The sequence below is a fragment of the Dipteris shenzhenensis genome, chromosome 1, assembly GCF_047967505.1.
Source record: "Dipteris shenzhenensis isolate YYH24624 ecotype China chromosome 1, Dip_SZ_1.0, whole genome shotgun sequence".
Lineage (NCBI taxonomy): Eukaryota > Viridiplantae > Streptophyta > Polypodiopsida > Gleicheniales > Dipteridaceae > Dipteris > Dipteris shenzhenensis.
Window position 1 is genome coordinate 20452511 of NC_141596.1, and position 12415 is coordinate 20464925.

At 43.5% G+C, this 12415-nt stretch overlaps 1 protein-coding gene across 1 annotated transcript in view; it reads left to right on the forward strand.

The window, feature by feature from the left end:
- Window positions 1-11617, forward strand: part of LOC147905520 (C2H2 and C2HC zinc fingers superfamily protein) — a 72670-nt gene extending 61053 nt beyond the window's left edge. The window contains exons 6-10 of the mRNA XM_087380389.1: window positions 5599-5677; window positions 5790-5842; window positions 9175-9235; window positions 9936-10018; window positions 11189-11617. Coding sequence (XP_087236515.1) covers window positions 5599-5677; window positions 5790-5842; window positions 9175-9235; window positions 9936-10018; window positions 11189-11284 — 372 coding nt within the window. The 3' untranslated portion in view covers window positions 11285-11617. The remainder of the gene's footprint in view (window positions 1-5598; window positions 5678-5789; window positions 5843-9174; window positions 9236-9935; window positions 10019-11188) is intronic.
- The last annotated feature ends 798 nt before the right edge of the window (window positions 11618-12415 follow it).

Below are 12415 nucleotides of genomic sequence, written 5' to 3' on the forward strand. Positions count from 1 at the left end.
CATGCTCGAGAGGGATGAGAGTACACGGGAAACCACATCATTTGACATCATGCTTGCTATGTCAAAATCCATGGCAGGATGTGTGCCATATTAATGTGTTTGATAAGCATGCTTTCCTCAAGGGTGGACCTTGTTAGAGAATATAAAGTCATGCATCCACTACCACGCAAGGTCCAGGTACCATCTCAAACAAGAGAGTGACAACTCCCCACAGCAGCGGAAGACACAACTTAACATGAGGCAACTCCTCACTCTGTGTGCATGCATGCAAACAAAACTCTTCAGATCTGGAAGATAGAACACTCAGATCTGCAGCCCAAATAATAGATATATATATGTGAAAATCCAGGAACCAAACCTGCTAATGATTGTATGGAAACCTGTTGGAAAAGTCATCTCCATCTGTAAGCTTCCATATGAGGAGAGGATGGGGGAGGTGGACTTAAGGTTGATGTGGCTGCCACATGGGCAGCACATAGGCTGCCATGTGGGCAGCATTCTCACAGAGAAAAGCAAGAAGTGGGGGGTGCCACATGGGCACAGCACAAAGGCTGCCATTTGGGGCAGAGATGCACAGATATGACAGGTTTGACTGAAGGGGCCTGGGACAGGTGGTGCATATGTATGTACTGTTGACCAGCAAGGGGCTGCACAACAGTCCAACTGAAAGCACCCTCTACATCAAGAAGGATGAGGGGGATATTTTAGTCATCATTCTTTATGTAGATGACTTACTACTCACAGGGTCAAATGAAGATAATATTGCAGATTTTAAAGCTGAATTGCAGACCACTTTTGACATGTCAAATTTGGGGCTGCTACACTTTTATTTGGGGATCCAGTTCACTCAAGAGCAAAGTGGCATCGGTATGTCTCAATCTAAGTATGTGCAAAAACTCTTAGACAGATTCAACATGTAGGATTGTAAGCCCATAGCTACTCCCATGGAGCCGGGGTTGAAGCTTACAATGCATGAAGCAGGTGAATCATTTGATGTCACTCTCTACAGTCAGGCTGTTGGATGCCTCATTTATCTCTGCAATACACGACCTGATATTCAGTTTGCAGTTTCTCACGTGAGCAGATATATGCACAGCCCAAAGACTATGCATTGGGAGGCTGTAAAACACATCTTCCGTTATTTGCAAGGTACCAAGTCTTTTGGCTTGATGTTTCCCAGGGGGGGTGACTTGCAGATGCATGCCTACAGTGACTCAGATTGGGCTGGAGATTATGACACTAGGTAGTCCACAAGTGGCAATTGTTTCTTTTTGGGCAAAGGTTGTATTTCTTGGTTGAGCAAGAAACAATCTACAGTGGCTACCTCTTCATGTGAAGCTGAGTACAGGGTAGCTTTCACAGTGACAGTTGAATGTGTTTGGTTGCGTCGTTTATTTGCTGATCTTCATCTTTCATTGGAGGGTCTTTCTCCAATTCTCACTGATAGTCAGAGTGCTATTGCAGTGGCAAAGAATCCTGTGTTTCATGCTCGCACGAAGCACATTGAGGTTCACTATCACTACGTCAGAGAGAAGTTGCATGCAGGAGAGATCAGCATGATCTATGTGTCAACACATGACAATGTTGCAGACATTTTCACCAAAGCACTTCCACGTGAAAAGTTGGAGGCATTTCGCAGTGCCCTGAACTTATCTCCTTTTGGTGATTGATCATTTTCTTGTACATGACATTGGCATTGCAGGGGGGTGTTAGAATTATTGCTATAATTTAGCAGTGACCAATGTAATGTAATAAGTAGGTTAGGGGCACTTTTCCCTCACTTAGAGGTTTTTCCCCCTAACCACAGTTAGTTCACTAACTATGGTTAGTGAAGTGATAAGGTTTTGTTACTTAGACAAAACCTGTTCTCACCTTTGCTCTCTCTCCCATTCTCACAATTGCTGGTACTTGGGATGCTACCACGGAATTTCAAGGGCTTCGTTACAACTGTGACAACAGGAGAGAGGAACATGCCTATGAATTTTGAGGAGCTCAGTCCCTTATTGCTACAGGAGGCTCGTTTTTGAGAGAAACTCTATAATAAATACGATGACAAGGCGTGACAAAGTCAGTTCCTGTAAGGTGGCAAGCCCAAGAATGACAACTCTAAGGACACTTTAGAAAACAAGAAAAAGAGGAAGCAAAAGAAGTGCTTCTATTGTGATACGCCATGCCATTTGGGAAAGATTGCAGAAAGAAGAAGGCAGATAAGAAGAACAAGAAGGGGTTCAGCTTAGATTCAGGGGAGTCAGACATAGCCAATGTTGTAGTCAGTGGAGAACTAGTCTTGTTGACATCTCGGTGTGTTACTGAGGGTAAGATATGGAGGCACATAAGTCATAGTGAGGATGTATGATATTGAGATGTGGGCAAAAGAGGAGTTAGAAACCTTTGTGAAGGTGAAGACTCTTCCAAGTGCAGATAAGATTGACATAAGGGAGGACTCCATGTAGTGGCCTAGGGTTTCAGGGTCAGATGGATGCTGTGGTTCGGAAGGGGGCATTGCAAGACTACATAGGGCAGTTGAATATGCATGCATGAGGTGCATGGTTTGCTTTCAGAGCAAGCACATAGGCAGGACGACGTTCTAGTATGTACTCTATGTAATTTATTTAAGGCTTTATAGCATGCGGTGGGAAGAATTTGCTCTTCATGTGTCTCAGGAAAGGTGAGATTGGAAGGTGTATGCATTCTTGGAAGGTAGAAGGGGAAGTGTCTTTAACTCTCGGAAGCAGATTGCTAGAAGGTGATTATGGTGAAGGCGTACTGAAGCCAGAAGAATACTTGCTTCAGAGCTTATTGGCAGCTTATGGTCTAGGTTAAATCTTGAGATTTCATTTCGCGAGATGGTTGTTTTGTTGCAAAGCTTGCCAGAGGAAGGACAGGTTGAAACAACCCAGAGAGCCTGGTGTTTGGAAGAGGCAAGGCTGGCCACTCATTATGAGGGAAGTAGTTGGAGAGAGACTGTTTGCATCAGGTGTGCTCGAAATCGATGGCAGGAACGTGACTGAAGCAGGTGCCATCTGGTGCTACCAAGGATGGACTCATGTAGCAGGATGGTTTGCTTATGCGGGACCAGACCTAGAGGAGCAAGAGCCACTGGTTGAAAGACCAAGAATTGACATCGACACTACATTGTTCCAGAGAGCTTCAACATGGGAGCTGATGGAGCATCTTCATTGGCCAAGCTGTGTCGGTGAGAGGGGGTGTTGGAAAAGTCACCTCCCCATCTATAAGCCCCCATATGAAGATGGGAGCTGATGGAGCATCTTCATTGATGAGTTTGGATTGGGCCAAGTTGTCTCGGTGTGAGGGGCTGATGGGAAAGGTCACCTCCCCATCTATAAGCCCCCATATGAGGGGAGCATGGGGGAGGTGAACTTAAGGTTGATGTGGCTGCCACATGGGCAGCACATAGGCTACCATGTGGGAAGCATACTCACAGAGAAAAGCAAGAAGAGGGGGCTGCCACATGGGCAGCATATAGGCTGCCATGTGGGCAGCACAACAGGGCAGTACCTGGCAGTATTGGAGCTGTCGTGGAGGCCTGTGGTTGTCCAGAATTGTCACGCAAAAGTCAGGGACTGTATAGGGAAGAATGCACAATTCTGACAGGTTTGAATGACCAGAAGGGGCTCGGCACAGGTGGCGCATATGTACAGACAGGTATGGCCGTCTGGAGCAGCTTGTATGGAACCATCAAGTACCAGGGCAGAGGCCTGAGGCGGCCAGGTGAGGACAGGTGCAGGACAGCAAGAGCAAAGAAAGGGGCTGCAAATAGGCAGGCCCCTGATCCTCTTATAGGACCCTATCAGGCTGGGTCAGCACACACCCAAACTGTGGCTGGTAGGGTCGGTTGACTGGGTTGGCAAAGTGGAGCTGACCAGTTGGTTCATTTTGGGGGCTCCCAGCCCCTGTAAAAGGGAGCAATTTGGGGCTCACAATTCATCCATTGCAGCAGCCTTCAGGGAGCAGTTTGGAGCACCAGGCCAGCAGGGTTTTGGGCCATCATTCAGAGGGAGGAGAGCTGAGTGCTGCAGACATAGCTCAGAGAAGGGCTTCACCCTTGGCTGTGTCTTCCAGGGCAGCAAGGTGCAGGGATCAAGGAAGCATCCACTGCCTCACACATGGTTGTCCTGGAGGGATAGCTTGAAGGCTTGTTTTGTAGGCTCAGTGACAAAGCCAACTCAAGCTCTACGAGAGCACACAGGCTGAGTGATCTAGGAGTGCCATGGAGGTAGGAACACATCACATTTTGGTTAGGACAGAGGACCATGCTCTGGTGGGATTCTGTAATTGTTTCCATTCTGTCCATATAGGACGGAAATATATCTACTGTTGGTTCTATATCTCTGTTGTGAGCACAACTATTTACTAGCGTGCACATTATGTTCAGCACAATAAGTAAACAAGTTTTGGATTTCATCTATGATACCACTATGTGAGTGCTTGGGCTACACATATCTATTTCTGCTGTGTATAACCCTCTGTTATCTTCCGCTGTGTATAACCCTCTGTTTTGTTTATTTCTAACAACACCTGCACATACTAGTACTGAGGTAAGGCAGCCAAAATGGCCGTGTATGGTGCCCCAACTTATAGACTCTTTCTCTTCTACCGAGTGCCTTCTTGCAGGCTTCAATCTTACCCTCTTGAACACCACATCTGGCTCCTCTACCTCAGTGTAGATCTGCCTACGGAAAGGCTGAAATTCCTGCAGACTGAACTACTCAACTACCCCCGTTGGGGGGCTTTCAGGGGACTAGTTTGTCCCCAATTTGATCAACTTGCCTGATATCTGTTCCTTGACTCCGCAGCTCCTACACTTCAAAATCATCCTGGACCACAGGTTTTTTCCAGGCAGCAAGGACCGCCTATGGTACAACAAATCTCAATCATGAACATGGGAGCTTCCTGCATTCTATGTAACATTGACATGAGCATCCACGAAGTCACCCTCTTATCGATTCTGTAAATATGAAAACCATCATCTCTTTGACGGATGACCATTTAGATGTCTCCCTATGAACAGCTTGGATCCTGGAAGGCACATACCTCGGGGGTCTGTTCCAACCCAACCATGTATGTCACCTTCTGCAATCATGTCCATCAAATGATGTATGGCTGCTCCACACAGATCCCCATTGGCATCACCAATTGGTCTCCACGAGCATGATCCACCTCCTCGAGAAGCCTCCTGATCACCTGCACTATTAGTAATTCAACTTTTCAAAGTCTTCGTCTCCAGCCCCTAGGGTAATCTTGTAGCAGTCGCCAAAAGCCTCTGCAGCATAGTGGTTATGTTTAATATGCTTACATGAAAATCCATAACAAGAGACAAAGATGGAATTATACTGATTTGTTGAGATTGCACCTGCACAAGCATACTGATTATGTTTAATATGCATATATAAAAATCCATAACAAGAAATGAAAATGGAACTATGTTCAGCAGAGGAATGATTGAATTCTGTCAGATGTCATGATCAGGAATTAGATTGTTCCATTAAACTTCGGGGCTGCAGATTTTTTTATTTTATGCTAGGTATAGTTGTGAATGTATGTTGCTGTGGAATAACTGAATGCTCTGCATGGCAGGCAGGATACTACTGCAGTGTCTGTGAATGTGTTGTGAAGGATTCCGCCAATTATTTGGACCATATAAATGGGAAAAAACGTGAGACTTACTACCATGTTTCCTCTTCTAAGAACCTGTTGTCTTTTTCTTAGATATGAGTTTTGTACAAGTGGCAATGCTTGTAAGTAGTTTGGTTGGATGTGTCCTGCAGACCAAAGAGCACTGGGTATGTCAATGCGAGTTGAAAGAGCTACATTGAAGCAGGTAATCTCGCATGTATAAAGGCATGTCTTGCACCTCAGGGCATTCCTTTTCTGTTTAAAAAAGAAGAAAAAGAGAAAATAAAAACCAACAACAATACAGACACCACACACGTACACTCACATACACATATGTTTGCTTATCAATTTTGGGTTTGTTGCATTATAACTGAAGAAGGGATTATATGAGCAGAGACCACCATACCTTCATATTTGACTAAGTACAGACATGTTTCGATTCACATCCTAACACATAGCTGAGTCTTGATTAAACTTCTCTTGTATATTGTCTGATGTATTCTATACTGGCTGTAGCTAGCTAGATCAAAATCTCATGTTTCTACTTGTGTGACTTATGCAAGCCACCAGTGGCAAACTAATATAGTGTCTTTTGAAATCACCCAAGACCAATGTTTCTAGTTTCATGACTTGTGCAAGCCACTGGTGGCGAACTAATACAGTGACTTTGACAACTAGTGTCACAACATCACCCAAGACCAATGTTTCTACTTTCGTGACTTGTGCAATCTACCGGCGGGGAAAAACAAGGGGTAGATTGCACTAAGGGCCAGGGAAAAATGAGCATTATGAGGGAGCAAGGAAGAGATATGATGGGGGCAGCAGAAGGTCTTTGGACGAAGAAGGGGATGGGAGTGTGTTTCACCAAACTAAGCTATCATTATAAGCAGTGGGTCCCAAAATGTTGAAAGGCCATGTAGGGGTATTCTTTCGTTAAGCGTTTTCAATTACACTGCCACTCAGGTGATCCTGCAGGAGGTCCCTCCTCTCTATAGCAAGCAAAATGCAATACTTCTTGGAAAGAATTGTTTACTGGATCACAATTCCACCATTGAACGCATCCACAACATATGAGTAACCTTCCACTTTCTTCTCTTTGTCTTCGGAACTCCTCTCTAGATCCCATTGATAGTAGTAGTGGATATTTCCAAGTACCAAGCTTTGGTGCCAAATACTTACAATGTGAAAACTCATTTGGAATATACATTATTTTCTCAGCTTGTTTGCAGCGGCATGGAGAGAGAGAGAGAGAGAGAGAGAGATGATTACGTCCTCGGGAGGCCTCGTGGGCTTATGGGACAAAGTACACCAAGCGAAAATAACTTATACAAGATTTGATGGGCTGAAGCAAAGGGCACACTAGGGCCCTTGCTGGGTGCTATGCTAAGATAAAGAGCTCAAGAGCTCAAACAAAAAACTCAAAGCAAACGGAAAGCTGAGACTCAAAAGCCAAAACCGGCACCGTGGTAGCTCTCCGGTGGGCTGCGAGGATATCTTGGATCTGCGTCTGTCAAGCTGTCTCGCGCTGTGGCAGAGCATGTGGTCTCCTCGATCTTTGGATCCAATGGGCTATGTCCAAGAGTCACGCCTCGTCTTTGGCGGTCCCCTCTAAGGAGCGCTGAGATAGGCCGGATCTCGATCGTGTGTGCTGTGGTCACTCTCCGTGTCGTGTGTGGTTTCTGCGTCCCTCGTTCAGTAGCGTCGTGTCAGCTGTCTTTGCTGATCCACATTGCCCTCATATCATCTGCTTGGTCTACCTCAATATTCTGTGGCGTGGTCACCTCCTGCTGCTCTTTGATCAATCGCAAGTGTCTCTCTCTGTAGTCGCATCTGAATCAGACCCAATGCAGACCTAGTCATGGAAGTGGATCAATCATGAGAGTGGACCAAATCCATGCCCCTCCTAAAAGAGGCAGTCGGATCTCATAGTAAGTGGGGTAGACACATAGAAAATGCTCCTCTGTCTCGACCTCCCCCAACATGCATAACCTACAAATCCGCTGCTCTCTGAGTATACCTATAGCTCTCCCTTCATCAATTCTCAGCTGATGGGAGGAGACCCGCATCTGTCAAGACACATGCAAGAGCATGTGTGAATGGTAAGAAGATCGGGCGCATCATGGGTGATCCATGCCTATTATAGTAGGCTTTGCCTTAGATACACATACAAAGGGGTTTAAGACTTGAAAGATCAAAGCATGGTGGTCATTCAAGGGACGTGCCCAATAATTCTCAGACTTACTCTCATACGTTTACAGCAAAGCGAGCTGATAACTTTTGACTCAAAATGCCCATAATATGCACAATGATCAATCCATCTTCTTCTAGAACTCCTTTAATCAAACCAGGTCGCTGGTTGCAACACCACTAGGGACTCCAAAAGAGCCAAGGGGAGATGAGAACAGTTCTAACTTCGAGCAGCAAATCTCTGATTCGATTGGCCTTCAATTGGAACAGTTATGCGGCCACAAAGCTACCGCAAAAACTTAAGAATAGTGCCATAGATGTCCTCAATTCCTCAGATCCATGGTCAGATGTTCTCAAGTGAGCAGCAATGAGAGTTCCAAGCCCAGCACTTTGTCGCTTTGATCCATCAAGTCCGAGGTAACCCCAAAACCATTACCCGATTTCGGTGCATCAAGTTTTTGTTATCTAGCGACCTCTATGTTCTGCACTCAGAGAGACGTATAGGCAGAGGTGTGTACTGGTGGTACCTGGCAATCCGGTGCCCCAGGTCCAAACTCAATAAGTTTGAGCCCGTCTAACCAGAACAGCCATCATGGCTCTTGGAGTTGACCAAGTCCAGAGAGTACCATTCTTGGGTTGGACCTCCGTTAACTACTACAACGTGAGTAGACATTGAGGCCCTGACCCAACCATCATCATGGTATCTGAAAATGCAAGGAAAACTCTGAAAAGAAAATTTAAAGAAATTTATTAGAAGGATACTTGTGAAGGTGTGTGTTGGTAGGCAAAGTAGGATCTGCCATAATTGAAGCAGCCATTGCGATAGGTGATGAATAGAAGTGTAGACACATCCAATTCGAGGGGTCTATAGGATATTGGAGAGTTGAAATTCTCAAGGTTGTAGGCAGCCAATGTTGGGAGGGTGAGGTGGTCATGTAATAAGGACTAGTGTGGTCCTCTCTAACTCGTGTGATTTTTGCTTTAGCTCCAAACAGCTTTTCGACTATCACCTCGTTCTTACCAGCTGATAGATGATGGTAGTAACTACCAAGTGCTCCTGCCAGAATACCCCAAGCACATTCATTTTTCGTCTCCCATAATTGTACCTTCTTCGTCAGTTTTAGACACGATGGATCACAAGCCTTTCTCCATGAAGTAGAGACAAAATGCCCGACTTAAAGGTGGAAGTCGGACTATCACTGCTGCTCTCACGTATAGCCTCCATAACACTTGAATCTTGCTTCTGAAGTTTGTTTGATGCGAAGATTGGTAATATGTCAAGCAGTCTTGAATGTTTTGTCATGTGCAAGCTGTGAAGGTACTGTTCTCAACATTGAAATGGGCTTACAGGTACAAGAGAGATTTGATAATCTCAAAAGACGGAGAATCCCCACAGATTTTACAGAACAAGGTATGTGTGGCCAATCTAAGTGTGTACAACTCAAGCTGGGAGAACTTAATTTATGAAGGTCTTCATCTATGATAGAAAGCTGCAAAATCTGTTAAGAAAGAATTGTAAATATTTGACTTTTAATAAGTTCATGACTCCGTAGTAGACATCGTATTAGATAATTACTAGTTTTGTGTGCTGTCTTTCATGAACTGAAGATTTGTGAACCCAACAAACAAATGTAGAAGTAGACCTGTGAAAGACTTGTAGGTATACAGTTCTAGTCGTCTGAGTACTCTATGGGTAGGTATAGTGATGCTAACAAGTGATTTGCTTCCAACAAGTGATTTTGTTTCAAGTATTATCCTATCAGTAGGAATCAGCTCTATTTTCTTCCATAGCAACAAGGGTGTTGGTTGTGAACTGTTCCAGTCTTCTATGGCCTAAATGACAATTATGTTGTGAGGCCGAGAGGTTTGTATCACTCTTACTCTTTTACTGTTACAAGGCAATTTCATAACATGAATGAAGCAAAACCATAGGCACAAACTCCATTTTAACTGGTTAAAGTAATTTCATTTCTAGTAATCCTTCAAGGCGTCGCCTCATTTCTTTATCTTTCTATACTTAAAGCTCTTTGATACTCTGACCACAAATTCTTTATGAGGAGTATGCTTACATTTCTCCTCTGTGTTAAGAAAGCTCAACCATGTTTTTACAGACTTAGATAATCGAATCTTGAAACAACAACAAGAGGAAGAAGAAAGGAAAAGACAACGTCGAGAAAGAAAGAAGGAGAAGAAGGTAAATTGTTGCAATTATTTACTGTTTTTTCTGCACTCAATTTCTTTAGTGTGGTTTTGGTCAAAGTTGTCGTGAGGTTTTTTTCTGAGTCTTCCTGGGTCCTGGCTTGAAGCAAGAGCGACAGCATAGCAAGCGAAACTTCCATGTCTTTCACCTAAGATCGGGGTTCTTTGTAATATGTGACACGAGCCGAAATATTTCAGATTTGAGAGGATAGCGCCGAGGTTGAGCTTTAAGCCTGATTTTTTTCCTTTGTAATCCTCTACAGGCCCATTGCTGAAGGACACATTTTCTGAGAGTAATTACATCAATCTCTAGCATTGCTGCATGTGATATGTAACCTGATTGTAATGATGCTTCTTGGTCCTCTATGCGTTATTCAAGCCTTCCTGTAGGTGGCTGATCACGACCATGAATAGATTATAGAACCTGGTTTATCATGTCCCAGGATGTGTAACAGTTTTCAAGGGATTGTCTCTAGTGCTAGGAATGGAACTGTGATGGGCAGTCGGAATGGCCTGGAAGATGCTAAACTACAGGATTTTGTTTCAGGATGAGGGTCAGTGTTAATATGTGGAGTTAATAGTCTTAGGTTATAAATAAAAGGTAACAATGTGGAAGAGGAAGGGCGGCTTCAGAGTGGCTGAATGGTAGACATCAGATTATTCTGTGTATGTTAATTAAAGATGCAGCTTTGTCTTTTCTTTGCATGTAGAGAACCACAAAAGTAACACAGAAACGTAGGAATATGGTGCAATATTGAAAGGGAAGTAAGGTGGACAAGTAGCAATGAGCCCTTGTACTTCGTTTGGTGCCAGCAACAGTTAAATATTGAAACTTCCTGGATGATTTGTTGTGTAAAAGCATGTACCAGTCCTGTTACCACTGGAAGTTGCTTATAAGATCGCATAAATTTTCAGAAGCCCGAAGCTACCTATGACTGCACTCGAAGCCTTATTGCATGATCTTTGGACAAAATATTTTACTGGATCTTGCCATCTTTCTTGAATTGATGGTTTATAAGATTTGAAAAAAGGGAAATCGGTGTACTCCTTTGTATGGGTCTCAGTTACCCAGAATTGACTGAGATCCAGAATTGTTGAGTCTGTGCTTTAGATGTGTAGTCAAGCAGAGGTCTTGATTTGACCTACCCCTCTCTTGTGCATGCAGAAAGAGAAAGCCGTTGAAGAGGACTTGCCAGAGGATTTGGATTCTGAAATGGCAGCAATGATGGGGTTTGGTGGATTTGGATCTACAAAGAAATGAAAGAAGGCTTCTCTTAATGAAACGGATCTGCCAAGCTTGAAAATTAATACTTCTTTTGTTTGCATTATACACACCATTTGTTGTAGGATTTAATGATGTTCAAAGGACATCTTTCTTGTAAAATATGCTTTCAAAGTACTAAATAATTGTTATGGCATTACATTGATCTTGAGGACAACCTGCCAGTTGTGTGACAATAGCTGCTACTATCGGCAAACAATTTGAGCTAAAGTCTCGTAGCTACCAAACAGTGTGTGTATTCGAATGATCTATGATTTGGTTTTAAAAAGCCTAAATTGAAGGTCCTCTGGTCTTTTTCCGAAATATCAAAGCTTGAAAGAGTTTGTAAACTTCTGGTGCAATCCAAGGTTTAAGAACATTTTGTGTTGATCTACATGGTGTGTTAATCTTTGCGGATTTTCCTCTTGCATCTACTTCGAGTCCTGAACAGAAACAAATCCTTATCGTGGTGAGATAGGCATCCATGCTGTCCCCTTCATACATCTTAACATTATCCAGTTGCCTGCATAAATAGGCAACCCGGGACTCATTGCGAATCTGATAAAAAGTGGCCAAATTATCCCATACATCCTTGGTTGTCTCAATGCAATGAGCTGGCTGCTCCAAAGCTAACTGCAAATCTGCAAATGCCAACCCAAAAATGACAGCAAAAGTTTTCAAATGTAAATGCCAAGTAGGTTGCTCAAACACTAATCAAAATGCACAATCTGTCCCCAAAATGACTTGCAAAAAATAATTATATTCAATCAAAGGACCCCCTTGCAATTAGTTGTCGTGCACATGAGCAACCCAAGTCAAAGGGCAAATATCTGCAAATCTGTCCAAGGCAATCAAAGCAAATCTGTCCACAAATACTAGCTTAATGTCCCTACAAAGCAACTTCCTGGGCACGAGAGTCAAATGGAGTGCACAAGCAGCAAAAGCCCTAAATTTTGAAGGGCAAATTATATAGATGCAAGAAAATCCCAAGTTTAATTGAATCAAGATAATGTCAGTTCTGCAAATTGAGCAAAAGCCCCAAATTTAGAGGGGGCAAATATGCAAAAAAGAGGGCAAATGTTGAAAAGCCCAAGATTAATCTACAATATTGCAAATCTAACCAAATCTATG